This window comes from Zophobas morio, unplaced genomic scaffold (genome assembly GCF_036711695.1).
Source record: "Zophobas morio isolate AGI-343-1 ecotype UQ-CSIRO unplaced genomic scaffold, CSIRO_AGI_Zmor_V1 ptg000012l, whole genome shotgun sequence".
NCBI lineage: Eukaryota > Metazoa > Arthropoda > Insecta > Coleoptera > Tenebrionidae > Zophobas > Zophobas morio.
In genome coordinates, this window is record NW_026972117.1 from 6,497,624 (window position 1) to 6,525,276 (window position 27,653).

The window sequence follows — 27,653 nt, forward strand, 5'->3', positions numbered from 1 at the left end:
TTGTCGTGGTCATTCGAAGATACTTCCAGAACAAATTCCGTTTTCCATACACTGGTACTAATGTTCGTCACCTACGAAAACACCAACAGAGACACTCTACACACCAAAGTAAGCAGAATTTATTTCCGCTACATCAACGAAATTGTCATCAGGAAGAGTTTCCTCGAAAAGAGATCTTGCGTGGAATCGACGCTCCAACTCAACTTTGAAGAAAACCAAGAAGTAGGTTTCAATTGCACTTTTAAATTAAATACCGAACTTTTTTTTTTGATAGAACAACCTCATGTCCAGTATCATTCCGCACCACATCGTAGGCAAAGTCAAAACTTCCTTGACCGAGTACATCTCCCAATACCGAAAAAACGGATCAGTCCCCCTTCAGAAACCCTTCGAGTAGGTCGCCAATCCCCAATTCAAAATCTGACGTTTTGTTTCCAGAAATCTCTACATCGAGGCGCACCAAAACGTGACCATTTTGTTTGCAGACATAGTCAATTACACCATGATGACCAGCAGGTTGGAGGTTTCTGGTATTTTGGACGTTTTGAACCACTTGTGCAGTCGATTTGACGCCATTTCTGAGGTTAGAATTTTTATCAAGATTTTTTAATCTATGTGAAGGTTTTTACAGAAATTGAAAGTTTTAAGGGTGAAGTTCTTGGGGGATTGTTATTATTGTGTGGCAGGTTTGCCCCCAGACCCTGCCCCTAATCACGCTGAAGCTTGCGTAGATTTTGGGCTAGAAATGATTGCGATTATTGCAGGTATAAGGTGAGTAGGAGTGGGGGGGGGGGACAAGCATCTATACTCTATCCACTCTAATTCTATAGAAAACTCAAAAACCTGGATATAAACATGCGAATCGGGGTTCATACTGGAAGCATAAGTTCGGGTATAATCGGAACGATTAAGTGGCAGTACGACATTTGGTCCAAAGACGTGGACTTGGCCAACAAAATGGAAACAGAAAGAACCGCTGGGTAATTTCACACTTCCTTTTTATAAACACGCCTAATTCTAGCTTCTAGAATGGTACACATCACTAAAGAAACCAAAAATCTGCTTCACAAACCTTACAACATAGAACTGTCCACAAAAATAGTTAATAATGAACCAACTTACTTAGTAAAACCGTGTCCCGAAAAAGCTCCACCACAAAATGGTGTCATCGGTGGGACCAGAAACCCACACACGAACCCCGGCCACAACCACGAAAACCAACGACGAAAGACGGTGTTTGTTAGAAGATTTAGCACCGATTTGATTAATCGTGACAATGAGATACCAAACGCGAGGAGTTTTTCTATGATTGGTAGTTACCCGGATCAAGAAAATGGGTGCATTAGTGTTGAAATCGAGAGACGGAAGGACTTTACACTGGAAAAACGCCACACGTATCCCAGTTCGAGAGACCGGTGGTTTACAGGATTCCCACTTCTCAAGATGTTTAAGAAAAACTCGAGCGGAAACGCGCGAATTTCCACGAACGACAGAAAGAGGACCACGGTGTTCATGAATAGCAATATCAAGCGGTACCGAGAGATGTTGGACGAGACGAATATGGAAATGGAAGAAACTATAGAAAATTTGTCGTTTTCGAAGTCCGAGTAAGTGGGTATTTTGGTTAAGTGGGGGTTGATTTTGGCTTGTTGTAGAGAGTGGTTTAAAAATCCCGACATGTATCAAGTACTTCTTGTTTTTAAAGATTTCAAGAGTGAGATCGACTTCGTGAAGACCCCGGACCCTCTATTTAAGTACTACATTTTAAGCGAAGTACTAATTCTTTTTTTGGTGTATGTTTTGGAAAATTTGACGTTGACAGAGTAAGGACTTGGCGTTAACCACAATTTGTTTTATTTTTGTGTTTTCCAGATGGAACTCTCCCGAGTGGCCTTTTTACCTAACTCTAGGTTTGATCATCTTTGTTTTTTTTTTCCCTTACGTGGACCCACTACATCTGGACTAACTTTTTTGCGAACTTCAAAAACGAACTTCCAACTAACCAAGTCATAAGTTTGTTCTACAAGAATTCTAAATTTATCACGAATAACTCTCTAGCACGATTTATAATTTACACAATTCTGTATGTTCTGTTTTGTGTTTGCGTTCTGTCACAGTGGGTAAGAATTCATCGACTTGGTAACGTTTATTTTGATTTAATTCTCTAGGTGGAGTGCTACGAGACCGAAATTTTGCTAAATCAAAAGTCCAATGTTTCTGGTGGAGCCAAAAAAAATTTTTTAGTTCTGATGATGAACACCAGGAGTGAAGAAAACCACGAACAGTGTATTATCCCATGGGTACGTCTGTACGTTATGAATTAATTTCAATCTTTTTTTTTAATTTTTTTAGCAAATGACTGAAACTTTCGCTCTAGCCATAATATTGAGCTTCTTATTTCTTCGAATGTACATGTGGTTAAAACTGTTGTACGCTTCCGCCATTGCCGCCATCTACTCCTACTGTATTTTACAATTCAGTGTTAAATTTTACGGGGTTAGTAAAACTTTTGCGTTAAATAATACAACAAAGGAATATTTTTAGGACAGCCAGACATTCAATTCCGCTTTAACCCCCGAAGTTTCCCACATTTTGAGTATTTTTTCTCTAACCCTCATCCTCCATCTCGTCGACCGCCAGACCGAATACATAAACAGAATCAACTACTTATGGTACAAACATCTAATAATAAAAGAAGATCAAGCCAGTGCTCAACACAAAGTGAACACTTTGTTGCTCGTCAACATCCTCCCCATACCAGTTGGTAACTTATTTTCCATTTTGACAAGCAGTGATACCACATCACCATATTTTTAGTCAAACTGTACCTAAATGTGAACAGACCATCATCCGAAGAACTCTACAGCGACACTTACTCTAACGCAGCTGTTATGTTTGCGTCAATCACAAACGTGTCTTTAGAGTCTCTAGGCAGCGGTTTTTTGACCATAATGAGTGCGATTTTTGGCGAATTTGATCTGGTAAATAACAAATTACAAAAATTGTTCTACAGACTCGTGTAGATTTTAGTGAAAATATCCACGACAGTCCTATCGAAAAAATCAAAATTGCTAAATGAACCTATATGGCGGCTTGTGGACTAGTCGATAATTCAAATCAGTCAAACAGCGTCATTTCGTTGTTAAAATTCGCTGCGCGGTTGATGCAGAAGCTGAAAGAGATGAACGAAAAGGAAATCAAGCAGGACTTGAAACTAAGAATAGGTTTTATTAGTTTTGGTGATGGCGAATATGTACATTTTTTGTTTGTAGGAATATCTCACGGTTCCGTGGCTGTCGGTGTCGTGGGTTCGAAGAAGCCTCTGTATGATATATGGGGCGATCCTGTAAATATGGCGTCCCGAATGGATACTTTGGGTCTAGGTGACCACATTCAAGTCCTGGAAGCCACAGCTAGAGTAATTGAAAGTTGTGGCTACGTTTGTCGCTACAGAGGAACTATTAAAGCCAAAGGGGGGGAAGGTCTCGTTCCTATTTTGTGGGCTTGGATGAAAATTTTGACTTGATGGAACTGTGATTTTGTTAAAGTAGTGAATTTGGTGTACAGTTTCGGGCCACCATTTCTTCAAGTTTTGCTAAAACGTGATTATTATTATTATTATTATTTTTACGATATTAGTTTTACCTTCGTCGAGGAACTGGATGGAAACCACGAGATACGTAGCGATAGATGACAAGACCTGAAAAAATGTATATTTGTAGATATCAATTATAAATTATGTGACAGTTGTGATGAGTTATTACTCCCGAGTGTAAGTATTGTAATCGAGTTTCATGACCCCTAGATTACGAAAAAATAGGTCTCCAGTTTCCGTCTGTCTCTCTGTCCGCCATCTGTGTCGATTTAGATAAGTATCCAAATTTTTGGAAAAAAAAAATCAAAATTTTATAACATTTTACAATTTAATTTTGAAATCTTGCGAACATTTCAAGGTTATTGGAAGCATGGTAAATCTGCAATCAAAATTTGTCCGTTTATACCTTAGGAATCGATGATGTTGTCTTACATTTTTGTTCAATAAATGTTATTTAAATGTTAGTCCTAAACTGGTTGTTTGTGATTACGTGGAATTTTTATCATATATATCGCAATTTTTGGGGAAAAAAAATTGTATAATCTTGATTTTTCAATTTCAGTTTTGGGATTGTTAATTTTTTCTTCGATTTTTCAAATTTTCCATTTTCCTACTTATCAATTTTTCAATACATATTTCAGTTTTGGAATTTTTCGATATTTTGATATTTCAGTTTTACAATGTTTCAATATTTCGATTCTTCAACTTTTCGACTTTTAAATTTTTTGATTTCTAGACTTTTTGCTTTTTCAATTTTTCCACTTTTAAATTTCTAAATTTATTTGGTGTTTCAATTTCTCGATTTTTTAGTTTCTCGTAACTTCGATTATTCGATTTTTTGACTTTTCTATTTTTCGACTTCTCGATCTCTTGATTATTTCTTTTTTTGCTTTTTCAATTTTTCGATTTTTTAAATTTTAAATATTTCGATTTTTCAATTGTTCAATTTCCCAATTTTTCAATTTTTCGATTTCTCGGCTTTCGCTTTCTCGATCTCATGTTTCAGTATCTCAATATGTATTTCAGTTTCCCAATTTTACGATTTTTCAGTTTTTCCAATTCTCGATTTTTTAATTTTTCGAGTTCTATTTTCCGATGTTGTACGATTTTTCATTTTCTAAAAATCTCCATTTTTTTCAAATTTTCAGGTTTCTGTTTCCTCAATTTTTCAGTTTTTTAAATTTAATTTTAATTAATCAATGTTCTTTTTTCGATTTTTGCACTTTTAGATTTTTCGACTTTTCGATTTTTAATTTTTCGATTTCACAATTTTTTACAGTTTTGGGATTTTCACTTTTCCTTGGATTTTTCAATTTTTCGATTTTTCGATATCTCGATTTATCGATTTCTCAATTTTTTATTTGTCCGATTTTTCAGTTTTTTAAATAAATTTTAGGTTTTTCGAATTTTGGTGTTTCGATTTCTCGATTTTTAATTTTTCGACTTATCGATTTTTTGATTTCTGGATTTTTTACTTTTTCGATTTTTCGATTTCGTAAATTTTAGATGTTTCGATTTTTCAATTGTAGAATTTTTCGATTTTTCGATTTTTTGACTTTTCGATTTCTCAATTTTTAAATTTTAAATATTTCGATTTGTCATTTTTTCAATTTCCCGATTTTCCAATTTTCCAACTTTTCGATTTTTTGATTTCTGGATTTTTTACTAATGCAATTTTTCGATATTTTATATTGTAGATTTTTCGATTATTTGATTTTTCGATTTCCTTTTCTTGATTTTTTATTTTTTCGATCTTTCAATTTTCGATTTTGTAAATTTTAGATGTTTCGATTTTTCAATTGTACAATTTTCCGATTTTTCGATATTTTGACTTTTCGATTTCTTACTTTTTTATTTGTTCGATTTTTCAATTTTTCGATTTCTCGACTTTCGATTTCTCGATCTTCTCATGTATCAGTTTCTCAATATTTCAATTTTTCGATGTTTCCATTGTACAATTTTTTGATTTTCCAACTTTTCGATTTTTTGATTTCTGGATTTTTTACTTATGCAATTTTTCGATATTTGAAATTTTAGATTTTTCGATTATTTGACTTTTCGATTTTTCGATTTCCTTTTCTTGATTTTTTATTTTTTCGATCTTTCAATTTTTGATTTTTTAAATTTAAGATGTTCCGATTTTTCAATTGTTCAGTTTCCCGATTTTCCAATATTTCAATTTTTCGATGTCTCGATTCTTCAATTTTTTGATTTGCCAACTTTTCAATATTTTACTTTTGGGATTTTTCAGTTTCCCGATTTTTCAATTTTTCGATTTTTCAATTTTTTGATTCTTCATTTTTTCTATGCTTAGTACTTCAAATTCTCGATTTTTTGGTTTCTCAGGTTTTCAGTTCTTTGACTACTCAGTTTTTCTACATTTCTGTTTTTTAGTTCTTTTCGATTTCTTAATTTTTCGGTTTCCCAATTTGACGAATTTCCAATTTTTCGAATTCTCGATTTTTTAATTTTTCGGTTTCCCATTTTTTAAAATCTTCATTTTTTGACTTAATTTTTCAGGTTTTTTAAATTTCCGGTTTTTTGATTTTGCCACTTTCAGTTTTTTCGACTTTTCGATTTCTCAATTTTTTTAATTTTTCGATTTCACTATTTTTTGAAGCTACAGTTTTGAGATTTTTAATTATTTGTTGATTTCCAATTTTTCGATTTTTCGATTTATCGACTTACCAATTTTTCGATATTTAGGGTTTGGATTTTTTCAAAATATTTCGATTTATCGAGTTTTTAATTTTTCGATTGTTCAATTTTTTAAATAATTTTAGCCTTTTCCATTTTTTGGTGTTTCGATTCCTTAATTTTTAATTTTTTCAGTTATAGGGTTATTGATTTTCCAGTTTTTCAATTTCCCGATTTATCGATTTTGGGTTATTTCTATTTCTGTTTTTTTCTTCAATTTTTCGATTCCTCGGCTTTTCGATGAATCGATCTTTTCATGTTTCTCAATGTTTTAATCCATCAATTATTCGATGTTTCGTTTTCTTGATATTTCAATTTTTCGATTTTTTGACTTGTCGCCTTTTCAATTTTTAGTTTTTACAATTCTTTTCAATTTTTGATTTCTCAATTTTCGACATTTTAGTTTTTTCGGTTTTATAATTTCTTAATTTTACATTTTTCGATTTTTTGGTACATATTTCGATTTCCCCATTTTAAAATTTATCGATTCAATTTTTCCAATTTTCGATTTCTCGACAACTCGACTTTTCGATTTAAAAAAATTTTCGGATTTCAATTCCCCGATTTTTTAAGCTTTTAAAAATTTCGCTTTCTGGAATGTTGATGTTTCTATTTCTCCATCTTCAATTGTCGACTTTTCGTATTTCAATTTTTCAATTTTCCAATTATTTTATTTTTCGTTTTAAAAATGTATCGATTTTTAAATTAAATAATATATAATATTTAAAAATGGTTGTTGACGTAATTGTGGAAACCCACCTTTAGATATGGTTACAAAAAATTGGTCTAAAGAGTTTAGACAGTACTTCCCTCGCTGTCGGAAACGTGACGACTGCATGCCTATTATGTTTTTTTTTTCGCAGTGGATTTCAAAGAATTCGGTTTTGTAGTTCCTGATTAAATCAATAAAATATATTTACGCATTCATTAATTTTTTTGAGTCACTCTGTATATGCAATTCCAAAAAATATAAATGGAGTGATAAATGACAAGTACAGACTCATCATATTTTGTACATTTTAGATATGATTTATTCGGCAAACTTTCGAGCTGACGTCATCAAGTTTTTGGAGGGGATAAGCAAATATATTTTGACTAGACATTTATTATGCTCTTTATGACCTTAAAACATCTGCAAGATTTCAGAGCATTCGGTTTTGTAGTTCCTGATTAAATCAATAAAATATATTTACGCATTCATTAATTTTTTTGAGTCACCCTGTATATGCAAATCCAAAAAATATGAATGGAGTGATAAATTACAAGTACAGACTCATCATATTTTTACAGTTTAGATAGGATTTATTCGGCAAACTTTCGAGCTGACGTCATCAATTTTTTGGAGGGGATAAGCAAATATATTTTGACTAAACATTTATTATGCTCTTTAGAACCTTAAAACATCTGCAAGATTTCAAAGCATTCGGTTTTGTAGTTTCTGAGTAAATCAGTAAAATAAATTTACGCATTCATTAGTTTTTTTGAGTCACCCTGTATATGCAAATCCAAAAAATATGAATGGAGTGATAGATCACAAGTACAGACTCATCATATTTTGTACATTTTAGATATGATTTATTCCACAAACTTTTGAGCTGACGTCATCAAGTTTTTGGAGGGGATAAGCAAATATTTTTTGACTACAGATTTATGATGCTCTTTATAGCCTTAAAACATCTGCAACATTTCAAAGCATTCTGGTTAGCAGATTAAAAATTAAATTTCAAAATGTTGTTTTATAATTTTGATTTTTTTTCCAAAAATCTGGACGTTTCGGGTGAAAAGTCGATTCGGAGTTGTAAACTACATGTGTAGGACTATGTTATTTTATACAATTGAAAACCCATTTACTATGTACAATTTTGAAGTGACGTCATCGCATTAGTGGTGGGGATGATTAGACAAATTTTGGTTAGCGTTTTACCATCTACATGATATTCTTAATATAAGTACAAAATTTCACAACAATCGGTCGAGTACTTTCGGAGATTATCTGTCTAATAAAAATCCGGGACAACAGACGGACAGACGGACGGACAGACGGACAGACGGACGGACAGACGGACAGACGGACAGACGGACGGACAGACGGACAGACGGACAGACGGACAGACAGACGGAAATGGGAGACCTATTTCTTCGTCTTCTAGGGGTCATGAAAGATCGAGAAAACGTAAAAGTAGAGAGTCGGCCGACGGACTCGATTACAATACTTCCTTTGCTTACGCTCGGGAAGTAAAAAGTTACCGAGATGCTAAGCCGAGATGTCAATTTTATCAGTTTGAGGTTATGGTTAAAAAAAAAAAGAAATAAGTTCGTGGTAACAATGGCAACAAAGAATTCAATCATGATTTCAAAATATTATATTTGATGCCAACTACCAACTTGATTTAGAATTTTCACAGCCACTTGCGTCGATAACAATTTTGAAACAAATAATACGTCACTGGTTTTTACTTTATAAAGATTATTCGAAAAGAAATCGTAAAAAAACATAATTTAAAAGTTCCGTCGACATAACCTTCAACCAATTTTTTTAATTACGATACGCACACTGAACGTAAACGCACCTTAATCTCCGCTCCGCGCTCTAAACCCACCATCTCCCAAACCCAAACGTCAACTTCGACTGTCACCACAACTGTCAACTGTCACACAATCTTTACCAAGTGTTTGACTCAACAGTGCCCCACTTTCACACCGTGCTCGCCCCATAATCACACTCGCCCCCAAAAACCACGCTGCCAAAAATGCCACACCTCCAGCCCCCATTTTAGCCAGCCCAACGATGCCTAACCTAGAAAATGATCCGCAAGAAACGAAAGTGGTATACCAAACAAAATGATTGTGTTCTTGTACCTCAGTGTGTTTACGTTTGTAATTCGGGCTTCCGACCCCAGCCACAACGAAATCTCCACGGAAGACAACCTAGAATCGCCCTTATGTTGCAACCTAACTGTCGATCATGTGGAAGTGGAGTACAGTTCAAAAGTCGTCGAGAATGAGTACATCGTCATGTTCAACGGTTACTACAAGAACCAGGCGAGGGCGAATTATATTAATACGGCCCTGAACACGTCGGGGGTGCGGAAGTGGAAGATTTTGTCTAGAGAGAACCCGGCTAGTGATTACCCGAGTGATTTCGATGTGGTTATCATCGAGGACACGGATAAGAACGCGGGTTTGAGCGCTTTAACCAACCACCCGACTATTAAAACAGTGACGGCGCAGCGGATGGTTTTACGGACTTTGAAGTTCATCAACGACAATTATGTGAGACGCGGGAGGACGAGTCTTTCCAAGAGCCAGTTCTGGCAGGCCACGGGGCGCCACACTAGTAGAAGACTACTAAGAGCTATCCCGAGACAAATCACCTCAGTGCTTCAAGCTGACTCTCTATGGAACATGGGGGTCACCGGAAAAGGGATCAAAGTGGCCATTTTTGACACAGGTTTATCCAAAACGCACCCCCACTTTAGAAAAATCAAAGAAAGGACAAACTGGACGAACGAAAAGACGTACGATGATGGGTTAGGTCATGGTACTTTTGTGGCTGGGGTGATAGCCTCCAGTAAAGAGTGCCTGGGTTTTGCCCCTGACTCAGAGCTCCATATTTTTCGTGTCTTCACGAATAACCAAGTGTCGTACACTTCGTGGTTTCTGGACGCTTTTAATTACGCTATTTTGAAAAAAATTAACGTTTTGAATCTGAGTATTGGGGGGCCGGATTTTAAGGATCACCCTTTCGTGGATAAGGTGTGGGAGCTGACGGCGAATAGGGTGGTTATGGTTAGCGCAATAGGGAATGATGGGCCGTTGTATGGTACTTTGAATAATCCAGCGGACCAGATGGACGTGATTGGTGTGGGAGGGATTAATTTCGAGGATCAGATTGCGAAGTTTTCGTCCCGAGGGATGACGACGTGGGAATTGCCGCAAGGTGATTTATTTTTGGGTTATTTCGTGCTAAAATGGCAAATACAAATTTTTACCTTTGAGGTTTTTCCAAAATTTTTCGCAAATTGTTTTATTTTTGGGCTATTTCGTGTCAAACGGCAAACCAAAATTTTTTACTTTAAAGTTTTTTGAATTTTTTTTTCGCAGATTGATCAAAATTTTTTTTTTAATTTTTCGAAAAATGATCAAGATTTTTAAAAAATATTAAGTATACGTCCAATTTTTCCGAAATTGATCGCTCTATTTTCAAATGTTGTCTGTTTTTAAATCATTTCATTCCAAAGCAGTAAATCAAAAAATTTTTACGTTTTAGATTTTTTTTCAAAATTTTTCGAATAATGTTTCCTCAGAGCTTGATTTTTCACAAATTGATAGCTGTAAATTTAATTGTTGTATTTTTTGAGATATTTCGTGCTAAAATGGAAAACCAAAATTTTTACCATCCAAACTTTTTGAAATTTTTGCGTCAACTGATCTTTAAAAGATTGTAAAAAGGCTTACTATAAGTTTGATTTTTCCGAAATTGATCACTTTAAGCTTTAATGTTGCCAGTTTTTGCATTATTTAGTGACGAAACAACATTGCAAAATTTTTACGTTTTAGATTTTTTTCAAAGTTTTTCTAAAAATTGATCAAAATTTGTAAAAAATATTAAGTGTACGTCTGATTTTTTTCGAAATTGATCGCTCTATATTTAATTAAATGTTATCTGTTTTTGAATCATTTCATGTCAAAGCAACAAATGAAAATTTTTTCGTCTTAGATTTTTATCAAAATTTTTGGAAAATTATCTAAACCAAGCTCGATTTTTCAAAAATTGATGGCTGTAAATTTAATTATAGTCGGTTTATGAGTTATTTCGTGCCAAAATGACAAACAAAAATTTTTACCATCTACATTTTTCCAAATTTTTTTAAAACGGATCATTTAAAGATTGAATAAGTTTGATTTTTCTGAATTTGATCACTTTATACTTCTATGTTGCCAGTTTTTGAATTATTTAGTGACGAAACGATATTGCAAAATTTTAACGTTTTAGATTTATTTTTTAAATTTTTCGAAAAATTGATAAAAATTTGTAAAAAATATTAAGTATTTGTCCAATTTTTCCGAAATTGATCGCTCTATCTTCAAATGTTGTCTGTTTTTGACTTTAATTCTAAAGCAGTAAATCAAAAAATGTTTACGTTTCAGATTTTTTTCAAAATTTTTCGAAAAATATTTCATCTGAGCTTGATTTTTCACAAATTGATAGCTGTAAATTTAATTGTTGTATTTTTTGAGATATTTCGTGCTAAAATGGAAAACCAAAATTTTTACCATTCAAACTTTTTAAAATTTTTTCATCAACTGATCTTTAAAAGATTGTAAAAAGGTTTACTGTAAGTTTGATTTTTCCGAAATTGATCACTTTATGCTTTAATGTTGCCAGTTTTTGAATTATTTAGTGACGAAACAATAATGCAAAATTTTTACGTTTTAGATTTCTTTCAAAATTTTTAGAAAAATTGATCAAAAGTTGTAAAAAATATTAAGCGTACGTCTAATTTTCTCGAAATTGATCGCTCTATATTTAATTAAATGTTATCTGTTTTTGAATCATTTCATGTCAAAGCAGCAAATGAAAATTTTTTCGTCTTTGATTTTTATCAAAATTTTTGGAAAAATATTTAATCTAAGCTCGATTTTTCAAAAATTGAAGGCTGTAAATTTAATTAATGTCGGTTTGTGAGTTATTTCGTGCCAAAATGGCAAACAAAATTTTTTACCATGTATATTTTTCCAAATTTTTTTCTAAACTGATCTTTAAAATATTGCTATAAGTTTGATTTTTCTGAATTTGATCACTTTATACTTCTATGTTACCAGTTTTTGAATTATTTAGTGACGAAACGATATTGCAAAATTTTTACGTTTTATATTTATTTTTTAAATTTTTCGAAAAATTGATCAAAATTCGTAAAAAATATTAAGCATACGTCCGATTTTTCAGAAATTGATCTCTCTATCTTCAAATGTTGTCTGTGTTTGAATCATTTCATTCCAAAGCAATAAATCAAAAAATTTTTACGTTTTAGATTTCTTTCAAAATTTTTAGAAAAATTGATCAAAAGTTGTAAAAAATATTAAGCGTACGTCTAATTTTCTCGAAATTGATCGCTCTATATTTAATTAAATGTTATCTGTTTTTGAATCATTTCATGTCAAAGCAGCAAATGAAAATTTTTTCGTCTTTGATTTTTATCAAAATTTTTGGAAAAATATTTAATCTAAGCTCGATTTTTCAAAAATTGAAGGCTGTAAATTTAATTAATGTCGGTTTGTGAGTTATTTTGTGCCAAAATGGCAAACAAAATTTTTTACCATGTATATTTTTCCAAATTTTTTTCTAAACTGATCTTTAAAATATTGCTATAAGTTTGATTTTTCTGAATTTGATCACTTTATACTTCTATGTTACCAGTTTTTGAATTATTTAGTGACGAAACGATATTGCAAAATTTTTACGTTTTATATTTATTTTTTAAATTTTTCGAAAAATTGATCAAAATTCGTAAAAAATATTAAGCATACGTCCGATTTTTCAGAAATTGATCTCTCTATCTTCAAATGTTGTCTGTGTTTGAATCATTTCATTCCAAAGCAATAAATCAAAAAATTTTTACGTTTTAGATTTTTTTCAAATTTTTTCGAATAATGTTTCATCAGAGCTTGATTTTTCACAAATTGATAACTGTAAATTTAATTGTTGTATTTTTTGAGATATTTCGTGCTAAAATGGAAAACCAAAATTTTTACTATTCAAAGTTTTTAAAATTCTTTCGTCAACTGATCTTTAAAAGATTGTAAAAAGGTTTACTATAAGTATGATTTTTCTGAAATTGATCACTTTATGCTTTAATGTTGCCAGTTTTTGAATTATTTAGTGACGAAACAACAATGCAAAATTTTTACGTTTTAGATTTCTTTCAAAATTTTTCGAAAAATTGATCAAAATTTGTAAAAAATATTAAGTGTACGTGTAATTTTTTCGAAATTGGTCGCTCTATATTTAATTAAATGTTATCTGTTTTTGAATCATTTCATATCAAACCAGCAATTGAAAATTTTTTCGTTTTAGATTTTTCTCAAAATTTTTCGAAAAATATTTAATCTAAGCTCGATTTTTCAAAAATTGATAGCTGTAAATTTAATTACTGTCGGTTTGTGAGTTATTTCGTGCCAAAATGACAAACAAAAATTTTTACCATTTACATGTTTCCAAATTTTTCTGTAAACTAATATTCAAAAGATTGCTATAAGTTTGATTTTTCTGAATTTGTTCATTTTATACTTCTATGTTACCAGTTTTTGAATTACTTAGTGACGAAATGATAATGCAAAATTTTTACGTTTTAGATTTGTTTTTTAAATTTTTCGAAAAGTTGATCAAAATTTGTAAAAAATATTAAGTGTACGTCCGATTTTTCCCAAATTGATCGCTCAATCTTCAAATGTTATCTGTTTTTGAATCATTTCATCCCAAAGCAGTAAATCAAAAAATTTTTACGTTTTAAATTTTTTTCAAAATTTTTCGAATAATGTTTCCTCAGAGCTTGATTTTTCACAAATTGCTAGCTGTAAATTTAATTGTTGTATTTTTTGAGCTATTTCGTGCTAAAATGGAAAACCAAAATTTTTACCATTCAAACTTTATCAAATTTTTTCGTCAACTGATCTTTAAAAGATTGTAAAAAGGTTTACTGTAAGTTTGATTTTTCCGAAATTGATCACTTTATGCTTTAATGTTGCCAGTTTTTGAATTATTTAGTGACGAAACAACAATGCAAAATTTTTACGTTTTAGATTTCTTTCAAAATTTTTCGAAAAGTTGATCAAAATTTGTAAAAAACTTTAACTGTACGTCTAATTTTATCGAAATTGATCGCTCTATACTTAATTAAATGTTATCTGTTTTTGAATCATTTCATGTCAAAGCAGCAAATGAAAATTTTTTCGTTTTATATTTTTATCAAAATTTTTGAAAAAATGCTTATTCTAAGCTTGATTTTTCAAAAATTGATAGCTGTAAATTTAATTGATGCCTGTAAATTATTACGTGCCAAAACGGCAAACCAAAATTTTGACCATTCAGATTTTTTCAAATTTTTTCGGAAACTGATCCTTAAATAATTTTAAAAAGGTCTTCTATAAGTTTCTATTTTCAGAAATTAATCCCTTTATACTTCAATGTTGTCAGTTTTTTAATTATTTAGTGCCGAAACGACAATTAATTTTTTTTTACATTTTAATTTTCTTTCAAAATTTTTCGAAAATCGACAAACCAAAATTTTTATATTTCAGATTCTTTTATTTTTTTTCGCAAATTGATTAAAAGATTGTAAAAAATGTTTAATGCAAGTTTGATTTTTCAAAAATGGGTGGCTGTAAATTTAAGCGTTTGATTTTTTTGAGCAATTTCGTGCTAAAATGGAAAACCAAAATTTTTAGGTTTCAGATATTTTTTTTTGTATATGGATCTTTAAAATATTGTCAAAAGGTCTACTATCAGTTTGATTTTTCTGAAACGGATTACTCGATATTCAACTGTTGGCTGTTTTTGAATCATTTAGTGCAAAAGCGGCGAATCAAAATTTTTACGTTTTAGATTTTTTTCAATTTTTTTCGAAAAATGCTTATTCTAAGCTTGATTTTTCAAAAATTGATAGCTGTAAATTTAATTTATGTCTGTGAATTATTTCGTGCCAAAACGGCAAACCAAAATTTTGACCATTCAGATTTTTTCAAATTTTTTCGGAAACTGATCCTTAAAAAATTTTAAAATGGTCTTCTATAAGTTTGTATTTTCAGAAATTAATCCCTTTATACTTCAATGTTGTCACTTTTTTAATTATTTAGTGCCGAAACGACAATTAATTTTTTTTACATTTTAGTTTTCTTTCAAAATTTTTCGAAAATCGACAAACCAAAATTTTTATATTTCAGATTCTTTTATTTTTTTTCACAAATTGATTAAAATATTGTAAAAAATGTTTAATGCAAGTTTGATTTTTCAAAAATGGGGGGCTGTAAATTTAAGTGTTTGATTTTTTTGAGCAATTTCGTGCTAAAATGGAAAACCAAAATTTTTAGGTTTCAGATATTTTTTTTTGTATATGGATCTTTAAAATATTGTCAAAAGGTCTACTATCAGTTTGATTTTTCTGAAACGGATTACTCGATATTCAACTGTTGGCTGTTTTTGAATCATTTAGTGCAAAAGCGGCAAATCAAAACTTTTACGTTTTAGATTTTTTTCAAATTTTTTCGAAAAATGCTTATTCTAAGCTTGATTTTTCAAAAATTGATAGCTGTAAATTTAATTGATGTCTGTGAATTATTTCGTGCCAAAACGGCAAACCAAAATTTTGACCATTCAGATTTTTTCAAATTTTTTCGGAAACTGATCCTTCAAAGATTTTAAAAAGGTCTTCTTTAAGTTTGAATTTTCAGAAATTAATACCTTTATACTTCAATGTTGTCAGTTTTTTAATTATTTAGTGCCGAAACGACAAATAATTTTTTTTACATTTTAGTTTTCTTTCAAAATTTTTCGAAAATCGACAAATCAAAATTTTTATATTTCACATTCTTTTTTTTTTTTTCGCAAATTGATTAAAAGATTGTAAAAAATGTTTAATGCAAGTTTGATTTTTCAAAAATGGGTGGCTGTAAATTTAAGTGTTTGCTTTTTTTGAGCAATTTCGTGCTAAAATGGAAAACCAAAATTTTTAGGTTTCAGATATTTTTTTTTGTATATGGATCTTTAAAATATTGTCAAAAGGTCTACTATCAGTTTGATTTTTCTGAAACGGATTGCTCGATATTCTACTGTTGGCTGTTTTTGAATCATTTAGTGCAAAAGCGGCAAATCAAAATTTTTACGTTTTAGATTTTTTTCAATTTTTTTCGAAAAATGCTTATTCTAAGCTTGATTTTTCAAAAATTGATAGCTGTAAATTTAATTGATGTCTGTGAATTATTTTGTGCCAAAACGGCAAACCAAAATTTTGACCATTCAGATTTTTTCAAATTTTTTCGGAAACTGATCCTTAAAAAATTTTAAAAAGGTCTTCTATAAGTTTGAATTTTCAGAAATGAATCCCTTTATACTTCAATGTTGTCAGTTTTTTAATTATTTAGTGCCGAAACGACAATTATTTTTTTTACATTTTAGTTTTCTTTCAAAATTTTTCGAAAATCGACAAACCAAAATTTTTATATTTCAGATTCTTTTAATTTTTTTCGCAAATTGATTAAAATATTGTAAAAAATGTTTCATGCAAGTTTGATTTTTCAAAAATGGCTGGCTGTAAATTTAAGTGTTTGCTTTTTTTGAGCAATTTCGTGCTAAAATGGAAAACCAAAATTTTTAGGTTTCAGATATTTTTTTTTGTATATGGATCTTTAAAATAATGTCAAAAGGTCTACTGTCAGTTTGATTTTTTTGAAATGGATTACTCGATATTCAACTGTTGGCTGTTTTTGAATCATTTAATGCAAAAGCGGCAAATCAAAATTTTTACGTTTTAGATTTTTTTCAATTTTTTTCGAAAAATGCTTATTCTAAGCTTGATTTTTCAAAAATTGATAGCTGTAAATTTAATTGATGTCTGTAAATTATTTCGTGCCAAAACGGCAAACGAAATTTTGACCATTCAGATTTTTCCAAATTTTTTTGTAAACTGATCTTTAAAATATTGCTATAAGTTTGATTTTTCTGAATTTGATTACTTTGTATTTCTATGTTGCCACTTTTTGAATTATTTAGTGACGAAACGATAATGCAAAATTTTTACGTTTTAGATTTAATCTTTAATCTTAAAAATCTTTAATCTTAAAAACAAAATAAATAAACAAATTTTGACCAATAATTTCAACATTGACACAATAAAATTTTAATGTGTTTCTTTTTTCTTGTCTTATTTTATTTTGTATACTCTTGTTTGTATTTACGGGTTTGGTTCTTAGAAATGTATCAGCGTTGAGCTGTAGCCGAACCTTTTGTTCTCACATTGTCTCTTTTGTAGAACAATAAACGCTTTTATTTATTTATTTATTTATATTTATTTATTTTTTAAATTTTGCGAAAAATTTATCAACATTTGTAAAAAATAGATAGATAATTTATTGGTGTTAAAAACAAATTTTTTTACACAGGTCATTAATTGCTTAGGCTACCTACTTACATATTTAAACAATTGAAATCTTTACAATAATAAACAATATTAAGAATACGTCCGATTTTTCCGAAATTGATCGCTCTATCTTCAAATGTTGTCTGTTTTCGAATCATTTCATTCCAAAACGGTAAATCAAAAAAATTTTACGTTTTAGATTTTTTCAAAATTTTTCGAAAAATGTTTCATCTCAGCTTGATTTTTCACAAATTGATAACTGTAAATTTAATTGTTGTATTTTTTGAGCTATTTCGTGCTAAAATGGAAAACCAAAATTTTTACCATTCAAACTTTTTAAAATTTTTTCGTCAACTGATCTTTAAAAGATTGTAAAAAGGTTTACTATAAGTTTGATTTTTCCGAAATTGATCACTTTATGCTTTAATGTTGCCAGTTTTTGAATTATTTAGTGACGAAACAACAATGCAAAATTTTTACGTTTTAGATTTCTTTCAAAGTTTTTCGAAAAATTGATTAGAATTTGTAAAAAATATTAAGTGTACGTCTAATTTTTCCGAAATTGATCGCTCTATATTTAATTAAATGTTATCTGTTTTTGAATCATTTCATGTCAAAGCAGCAAATCAAAATTTTTTCGTTTTAGATTTTTATCAAAATTTTTGGAAAAATATTTTATCGAAGTTCAAGTTTTCAAAAATTGATGGCTGTAAATTTAATTATTGTCGGTTTGTGAGTTATTTCGTGCCAAAATGGCAAACAAAAATTTTTACCATATACATTTTTCCAAATTTTTTTAAAACTGATCTTTAAAAGATTGCTATAAGTTTGATTTTTCTGAATATGTTCACTTTATACTTCTATGTCGCCAGTTTTTGAATTATTTAGTGACGAAACGATATTGCAAAATTTTTACGTTTTAGATTTATTTTTTAAATTTTTCGAAAAATTGATCAAAATTTGTAAAAAATATTAAGTATACGTCCGATTTTTCCGAAATTGATCGCTCTATCTTCAAATGTTGTCTGTTTTTGAATCATTTCATTCCAAAGCAGTAAATCAAAAAATGTTTACGTTTTAGATTTTATTGAAAATTTTTCGAAAAATGTTTCATCTGAGCTTGATTTTTCACAATTTGATAGCTGTAAATTTAATTGTTGTATTTTTTGAGCCATTTCGTGCTAAAATGGAAAACCAAAATTTTTACCATTCAAACTTTTAAAAATTTTTTCGTCAACTGATCATTAAAAGATTATAGAAAGGTTTACTATAAGTTTGATTTTTCCGAAATTGATCACTTTATGCTTTAATGTTGCCAGTTTTTGAATTATTTAGTGACGAAACAACAATGCAAAATTTTTACGTTTTAGATTTCTTTCAAAATTTTTCGAAAAATTGATCAAAATTTGTAAAAAATATTAAGTGTACCTCTGATTTTTCCGAAATTGATCCCTCTATTTTTAATTAAATGTTATCTGTTTTTGAATCATTTCATGTCACAGCAGCAAATGAAAATTTTTTCGTTTTAGATTTTTATCAAAATTTTTGGAAAAATATTTAATCTAAGCTCGATTTTTCAAAAATTGATGGCTGTAAATTTAATTAATGTCGGTTTGTGAGTTATTTCGTGCCAAAATGGCAAACAAAAATTTTTACCATATACATTTTTCCAAATTTTTTTAAAACTGATCTTTAAAAGATTCCTATAAGTTTGATTTTTCTGAATATGATCACTTTATACTTCTATGTCTCCAGTTTTTGAATTATTTAGTGACGAAACGTTATTGCAAAATTTTTACGTTTTATATTTCTTTTTTAAATGTTTCGAAAAATTGATCAAAATTTGTAAAAAACATTAAGTGTACGTCCGATTTTTCCGAAATTGATCGCTCTATCTTCAAATGTTATCTGTTTTTGAATCATTTCATGTCAAAACAGCAAATCAAAATTTTTACGTCTTCGATTTTTTTCAAAATTTGTCGAAAAATGTTTAATGGAAGTTTGATTTTTCAAAAATTGATAGCTGTAAATTTAATTGTTGTCGGTTTGTGAGTTATTTCATGTCAAAATTGTAAATCAAAATTTTTACGTTGATTGATCTGTTTTTGAGGAGCCAAAACGGCAAACCAAAATTTTTTAGTTTCAAATTTTTTCAATTTTTGTTTTTACAGATTGATCAAATGATAAAAAATGTTTCATGTAAAACTGATTTTTCAAAAATTGGGAGTTCTAAATTTAATTGTCTGTTTTTTAGTTATTTAGTGCCAAAATGGCAAAACAAAATTTTGACGTTTCAGATGTTACAAATTTTTTTGTATATTGATCTTTAAAAAATTGTGAATAGTTCTACCATAAGTTTGATTTTTCCGAAATTGATTACCCTATATTCAAATGTTGTTTGTTTTTGAATTATTTAATGCAAAAGCTGCATATCAAAATTTTTACGTTTTAGATTTTTTTCAAATTTTTTCTAAAAACGCTTGTTCTAAGCTAAATTTTTCAAACTTGATAGCTATAAATTTAATTAATGTCTGTTTGTAAATTATTTCGCACTAAAATGGGAAACCACAATTTTTATTTTTCAAATATTTTTTTTGTAAATTGATTTTTAAAATGTAAAAAGTCCACTGTAAGTTTGATTTTTCCGAAATGATAACTCAGTATTCAAATTTTCGCTGTTTTTGAATCATTTCATGCCAAAGCGGCAAATCAAAATTTTTTCGTTTTAGATTTTTTTAAAATTTTTCCAAAAATTGATAAAAAATTGTAAAAAATATTTAATGTATGTGTGACTCTTTCGAAATTGATCGCTCTATATTTAAATGTTATCTGTTTTTGAAGCATTTCGTGCCAAAACTGACAAATCAAAATTTTTGGGTTTTGAGTTTTTTCGAAATTTAAAAAAAAATTGATCAAAAGACTGTATAAAATATTTAATATGCTAATATGCGTCTGATTCTTTCAAAATTAATCGCCCAATATTTAAATGTTACGTGTTTGAATTATTTCATGCAAAATCGAGAAACCAAAATTTTTACATTTCAGATTCTTTTATTTTTTTTTATCTTTAAAATATATTTTTACAATATAAAATATATTGTAAAAAGGTCTACTGTTAGTTTGATTTTTTCGAAATTGATTATTAAGTATTCAAATGTTCGCTGTTTTTTAATTGTTTCATGCTAAACTGACAAATCAAAATTTTTCTAAACATTAATCAAAAGATTGTAAAAAAAATATTTAATATGGGTCTGATTGTTTCGAAATTTATTGCTTTATCTTTAAATGTTATGTTTTTGAATTATTTCATGCCAAAACGACAAACCAAAATTTGTATATTTTAGATTATTTTAATTTATTTTTGGAAATTGGGTGAAAACTAATTTTTTTTTGTAAATTGATCTTAAATACCGTAAAAGATCTACTGTAAGTTAATTTTTCCGAAATTGATTACTCTAGGCTCTCTTTGAATAATTTCATGCGAGAGCGATTTTTTTCAAAAATTTTCGAAAACTGTTTAATGAAAGTTTGATATTTTAAAATTTGATAGCTGTAAATTTATTTGTTGTTAGTTTTTGAGTTATTTCGTGCCAAAATAGCAAATCAACAAAATGTTTACGTTTGAGATATTTTCAAATTTTTTCGTAAATTGAACTTTAAAATATTTTAAAAGATCTATTATATGTTTGATGTTTCAAAAATTGATCATTCTATAATACTTCAGTGTTGTTTATTTTTGAATTATTTAATGGCAAAACAACAAACCAAAATTTCTCTACTTTTAGATGTTTTCAAAATTTTCGATAAATTCATAAAAAAATTGTAGAAAATATTAAATATAAGTCCGAAATGTTATTTACTTTTGAACCATGTCGTGGCAAAAATGAAAATTTTTGGGTTTTCGATTTTTTCAAAATTTTTCGAATAATTGATCAAAAGCTTGTTAAGAATATTGATTCTTTCGAAATTGATCGTTTTATATTTAAATGTTATCCGTTTTTGAATTATTTGGTGTCAAAATTACAAAGAAAAGTTTTTTCATTTTTTTTTCAAAGGGTTATAAAAAGTGTTTAATATAATTAAATTTCATTTTTAAGAAATTGATTGCTGTAAATTTAACTGTTATTTATCTGTTTTTGAGTTATTTGGTGTCAAAATGGTACACCAAAATTTTTACGTTTGATATATTTTCAATTTTTTTCGTAAATTGATCTTTGAACTATTTTAAAAAGTCTACTATAAGTTTGACGTTTCAAAGTTTGGTCACTTTAGACTTCAATGTTGTTTGTTTTTGTATTATTTAATGTCAAAACAACAAACCAAAAATTGATCCAAAGATTGTGAAAAATATTTAATGTACGTCTGATTCTTCCGAAATTGAATGCTCAATATTTTTAAATTATTTCCTGTCAACAAACTAAAATTTTTTCGTTTCAGATTAATTTTTTTTTTTGCAAATGAATCAAAAGGTTTTAAAAATTGGTTAATATAATTTTATTAAGTTTCATTTTTCAAAAATCGATTGATCTGAAATCCTTTGCCTCTTTTTGAGTTATTTCGTGCTAAAACGCCAAACCAAAATTTTTACGTTTCAGATTCTTTCAATTTTATATCGCAAATGGATTAAAAGATTCTAAAAATATTTACCACAAGTTTGATTTTTCAAAAATTTATGGCTGTAAAATTAATTTTACATACATTTTATTGTTTTCTTTTAAGAATTTTTCGAAAAATTAATTAATCAATTAATTATTGCCTTCTATTTTTTTTCTTAATCTATACCTGTTTTCGACAACACGATATTTAGGTTAAGCCCCACCCACCCGCCCCATCTCAATCGTGATTAATCTTTTTATTCGTCGTGAAGCAGGGCGGAGCTTAAATCCAAAGTTCATATTTCTCTACAGGAAAATACCATGCGAAACAGTATCATGTGGTCGAAAGAAAACTACACATATTAAGAAAAACAAGTCAAAAATTAAGCCCCACCCACCCGCCCCGATCTCATACGTTTGAGGCATGATCGTATTGTAGAAAATAGACTACTTTGAGAAAAAAATAGGGAATGAATACTCTTATTCTCTCAAAAGAAATGTAATTAAACTCCGCCCCCCGACTCACAATGAATAAAAAAAAATCTTCACAATTAAGATAGGGTGGGTGGGTGGGGCTTATATTTTGTTTTTTTTTTTTTTTTCTTAATATAAGTTCTCCTTTTCATAACAAAACGTATTTAAAAGGGGTACATTTTTCTAGAGAAATATCGAGTTTGCAATTAAGCTCCGCCCCCCGCTGTGGTAACGAATGAAAAAATTCATCTCAACTGAGATCGGGCCGGGTATAGGTGGGGCTTAAAGTTTGGCTTTCTTTTTTATTTAATAATTATATGCAAAAAGAAGAAACATCTTTTCTTTTTACATAATACTTACCTCAACGGGAAAATAAATCAAAATTAATTATTAGAGTTTTCTTACAACAATACGATTATTTAAGAAGATGTTTCAAATGGTAATTTCTTGGCGAAAAAATATTTATTATATGTCTGATTTTTACGAAATTGATCGCTGTATATTTAAAAGTTGTCTGGTTTCGAATTATTTCGCGTCAAAATGACAAACCAAATTTTTTTTCGTTTCAGATTTTTTCAATCAAAAGATTATAAAAATGTTTAATTGTAAGATTGATTTTTGTTTGTTTTTGAGTTATTTCATAACAAAAAGGGAAATCAAAAGTTCGACGTTTTAGATTTTTTCAGAATTTTCGAAAATTTGATCAACAAATTTTAAAAATATTTAATTTATGTCTGATTCTTCCGAAATTGATGGCTCTATGTTTAAATGTTGGCTGTTTTTGAATTATTTCGTGCCTAAACGACAAACCAAAACTTTTTCGTTTTAGATTTTTTCAAAATTTTTCGAAAAATTGATCAAAAGATTGTAGGATATAGTTAATGTATGTGTGATCCTTCCGAAATTGATGGGTCTATATTTAAATTTAATCTTTTTTTGAATTATTTCGTGTTAAAACGACAAATCCAAATTTTTTCGTTTGAGATTTTTTTCAATATTTTTTGTCGCAAATTATTCAAAATGTTATAAAAAATCTTTAAAAAACTTTTTTTTTTCAAAAATTGGTCGCTGTAAATTTAAGTGTTGTCTCTTTTTGAGTTATTTCGTACCGAAGCGGCAAATCAAAATTTTTACGTTCAAGACTCTTCCAACTTTGGTTCGCCAAGTTGATCAAAAAATTATAAAAAATATTTAATCGTAAATTTGATTTTTCAAAAATTGGTGGCTGTAAATTTAATTGTTTGCTTTTGAGTTATTTCATAAGAAAAAGTTAAATCAAAAGTTCGACGTTTTAGATTTTTTCAGAATTTTCGAAAAATTGATCAACAAATTTTGAAAATATTTAAATTATGTCTGATTCTTGCGAAATTGATGGCTCTATATTTAAATGTTGGCTGTTTTTGAATTATTTCGTGCCTAAACGACAAACCAAAACTTTTTCGTTTTAGATTTTTTCAAAATTTTTCGAAAAATTGATCACAAGATTGTAGGATATAGTTAATGTATGTGTGATCCTTCCGAAATTGATGGGTCTATATTTAAATTTAATCTCTTTTTGAATTATTTCGTGTTAAAACGGCAAATCAAAATATTTACGTTTGAGATTTTTTTCAATATTTTTTGTCGCATATTATTCAAAATGTTATAAAAAATCTTTAAAAAACTTTTTTTTTTCAAAAATTGGTCGCTGTAAATTTAAGTGTTGTCTCTTTTTGAGTTATTTCGTACCGAAGCGGCAAATCAAAATTTTTACGTTCAAGACTCTTCCAACTTTGGTTCGCCAAGTTGATCAAAAAATTATAAAAAATATTTAATCGTAAATTTGATTTTTCAAAAATTGGTGGCTGTAAATTTAATTGTTTGCTTTTGAGTTATTTCATAAGAAAAAGTTAAATCAAAAGTTCGACGTTTTAGATTTTTTCAGAATTTTCGAAAAATTGATCAACACATTTTGAAAATATTTAAATTATGTCTGATTCTTCCGAAATTGATGGCTCTGTATTTAAATGTTGGCTGTTTTTGGATTATTTCGTGCCGAAACGACAAACCAAAACTTTTTCGTTATAGATTTTTTCAAAATTTTTCGAAAAATTGATCACAAGATTGTAGGATATAGTTAATGTATGTGTGATCCTTCCGAAATTGTTGGGTCTATATTTAAATTTAATCTCTTTTTGAATTATTTCGTGTTAAAACGGTAAATCAAAATATTTTCGTTCGAGATTTTTTTCAATATTTTTTGTCGCAAATTATTCAAAATGTGATAAAAAATCTTTAAAAAACTTTTTTTTTTTCAAAAATTGGTTGTTGTAAATTTAAGTGTTGTCTCTTTTTGAGTTATTTCGTACCAAAGAGGCAAATCAAAATTTTTACGTTTAAGACTCTTCCAACTTTGGTTCGCCAAGTTGATCAAAAAATTCTAAAAAATATTTAATCGTAAATTTGATTTTTCAAAAATTGATGGCTGTAAATTTAATTGTTTGTTTTTGTGTTATTTCATAAGAAAAAGAGAAATCAAAACTTCGACGTTTTAGATTTTTTCAGAATTTTCGAAAAATGGATCGACAGACTTTAGAAATATTTAACTTATGTCTGATTCTTCCAAAATTGATGGCTCTATAATTAAATGTTGGCTGTTTTTAAATTATTTCGTGCCGAAACGACAAACCAAAACTTTTTCGTTTTAGATTTTTTTCAAAATTTTTCGAAAAATTGATCAAGATTGTAAGATATAGTTAATGTATGTGTGATCTTTCCGAAATTGATGGTCTATATTTAAATCTAATCTCTTTTTGAATTATTTCGTGTTAAAAAACGACAAATCAAAATTTTTTCGTCTGAAATTTGTTTCAATATTTTTTGTCCAAATTATTCAAAATGTTGTAAAAAATGTTTAATTAACTTTTTTTTTCAAAAATTGGTCGCTGTAAATTTAAGTGTTGTCACTTTTACGTTTCTCTTCCAACTTTTGTTTCGCCAAATTGATCAAAAGATTGTAAAAAATATTTAATTGTTAATTTAATTTTTCAAAAATTGATGGCTGTAAATTTAATTGTTTGTTTTTGAGTTATTTCATAAGAAAAAGGAAAATCAAAAGTTGACGTTTTAGATTTTTTTCAAAATTTTCGAAATATTGATCAAAAGATTGTAAAAAATAATTAATTTATTTTTGATTCTTCCGAAATTGATCGCTCTATATTTAATTGTTAGCTGTTTTGAATTATTTCGTGTTAAAACGACAAACCAAAATTTTTTCGTTTCAGATTTTTTCATTTTTTTCGCAAATTAATCAAAATGTTAAAAAAATGCTCAATATAATTAAGTTTCATTTTTCAAAAATTGATGGCCGTAAATTTAATTGCTGTCTGTTTTTGAGTTATTTTGTGCCAAAATGGCGAACCAAAATTTTTACCTTTGATATATTTTCAATTTTTTTCAGAAATTGTAAAAATTAAATGTCGAATTATTTCGAAAACTTGAGCAACGCAATATCAATTGGAAACATAAACACGTCACTGATCGATGTACTGTCTAAACCAACCCACTAGACCTTTGATCGCGATCTTTTATAACCCTATAACGAACTAATCCACTTTGAAACCGTTTTATTAATTCAAAACCCTCCAGGTTACGGTCGAGTCAAACCCGACATAGTAACCTACGGCTCAGCCGTCCGCGGCTCCAACATCAAAGGCGGCTGTCGCGTCCTCTCCGGGACCAGCGTGGCATCCCCCGTGGTAGCCGGCGCCGTCACACTCCTAGCAAGCGGGGTATTGCACCGAGGCGACGTCATCAACCCCGCCAGCATTAAACAAGCCCTTATGGCCTCCGCTCGAAGGCTTCCAGGCGTCAACATGTTCGAACAAGGCCACGGGAAACTGAACCTGATGAAGGCCTACCAGATTTTGAGCAGCTACAAGCCACAGGTGAGAAACCGCGGAATTATTTATAAATAGAAGTGACGTAACCACACCGTCGAATCAATACGTGTTTTAGGCCAGCCTCAGCCCTAGCTATATCGACCTTAGCGAGTGCCCCTACATGTGGCCCTACTGCACTCAGCCCTTGTACTACGGCTCGTTACCGGTAATCGTAAACGTAACGATCCTGAACGGCTTGGGAGTGTCCGGTGTAATCGTCAACAAGCCACAGTGGCACCCGTACTCGCCCCAGCACGGCCAAATGCTCGACATTGCCATTTCTTACTCGGAGTTGTTGTGGCCGTGGTCGGGGTGGATGGCGGTGAGTTTGTCGGTGGCGGCAGAGGGCGCCACCTACGAAGGGCTAGCGCATGGGCATATTTCGGTGACGGTGGAGTCGCCGCCGGGGCCAGGGGAGACCGAGGCGAGGCAGAGCACAGTAACACTTCCGATAAGGTAGTGGAAGGAGGAGGTTCGGGGTGTCACTCTGTGATAAACGTGCTTTTTTTAGAGCGAAAATCATCCCCACGCCACCTAAGCACAAACGCGTCTTGTGGGATCAATATCACAACTTGCGTTATCCCCCAGGATATTTCCCGAGGGATAACTTAAAAGTGAAGAACGACCCTCTAGACTGGAACGGGGATCATATTCACACGAATTTTAAAGATATGTACCAGAATCTGCGAAACGCCGGCTACTACGTCGAAGTTCTGGGTAAGTTTTTCCCTCAGCGTAGCGACACATATTTATATCACTAAAACACCTTGTCCAGGATCCCCGTTCACCTGCTTCGACGCCTCCCAATACGGGACTCTTCTTATTGTCGACCCCGAAGAAGAGTACTTCCCCGAAGAAATATCGAAACTAAAGCGGGACGTCGACGCGGGTTTGTCGGTCATAGTTTTCGCCGACTGGTATAACGAAACCGTCATGAAGAAGGTGAAGTTCTATGATGAGAATACGCGGCAGTGGTGGATGCCCGACACCGGCGGGTCGAACATTCCGGCTCTGAACGACCTGCTGGCGTCGTGGGGGATCGAGTTCGGGGATAGAGTGTTCGAGGGGAATTTTAAGCTGAACGACCACGATATGTACTACGCTTCCGGGACGAGTATACGGAAGTTCCCGAAGGAGGGGCTGGTGATTTCGGCGAATTTGCACGACCAAGGGGCGCAGGTAGGTGTCAATTTGCGAAAATTCGTTGTAGTTGGTAAAATTGCGACCATCACCGCGT

General features: G+C 30.1%; 3 protein-coding genes and 1 pseudogene across 6 annotated transcripts in view; 3 read left to right on the plus strand and 1 right to left on the minus strand.

Moving 5' to 3' along the window:
• Nucleotides 1–53: 53 nt before the first annotated feature.
• Nucleotides 54–3,081, plus strand: LOC135127692 (adenylate cyclase type 2-like; annotated as a pseudogene).
• LOC135127694 (adenylate cyclase type 2-like) lies at nucleotides 3,024–3,747 on the plus strand. The gene is made up of 2 exons (XM_064054251.1): nucleotides 3,024–3,224; nucleotides 3,273–3,747. The coding sequence occupies exons 1-2, from the start codon at nucleotides 3,086–3,088 to the stop codon at nucleotides 3,524–3,526; spliced, it is 393 nt and encodes a 130-aa protein (XP_063910321.1). The 5' UTR covers nucleotides 3,024–3,085; the 3' UTR covers nucleotides 3,527–3,747.
• Nucleotides 3,209–27,653, minus strand: part of LOC135127693 (uncharacterized) — a 48,351-nt gene continuing 23,906 nt past the window's right edge. For all 3 annotated transcript variants that reach the window (XM_064054250.1, XM_064054249.1, XM_064054248.1), the window contains 2 exons: nucleotides 3,646–3,700; nucleotides 3,209–3,595 (listed from right to left, as the gene is read on the minus strand). In XM_064054250.1, coding sequence (XP_063910320.1) covers nucleotides 3,543–3,595; nucleotides 3,646–3,700 — 108 coding nt within the window. In that variant the 3' untranslated portion in view covers nucleotides 3,209–3,542. The remainder of the gene's footprint in view (nucleotides 3,596–3,645; nucleotides 3,701–27,653) is intronic.
• The window catches only part of LOC135127691 (membrane-bound transcription factor site-1 protease-like), a 30,028-nt gene continuing 11,276 nt past the window's right edge, over nucleotides 8,902–27,653 (plus strand). For both annotated transcript variants that reach the window (XM_064054246.1, XM_064054247.1), the window contains exons 1-5: nucleotides 8,902–10,232; nucleotides 26,124–26,422; nucleotides 26,493–26,872; nucleotides 26,928–27,133; nucleotides 27,192–27,595. In XM_064054246.1, coding sequence (XP_063910316.1) covers nucleotides 9,134–10,232; nucleotides 26,124–26,422; nucleotides 26,493–26,872; nucleotides 26,928–27,133; nucleotides 27,192–27,595 — 2,388 coding nt within the window. In that variant the 5' untranslated portion in view covers nucleotides 8,902–9,133. The remainder of the gene's footprint in view (nucleotides 10,233–26,123; nucleotides 26,423–26,492; nucleotides 26,873–26,927; nucleotides 27,134–27,191; nucleotides 27,596–27,653) is intronic.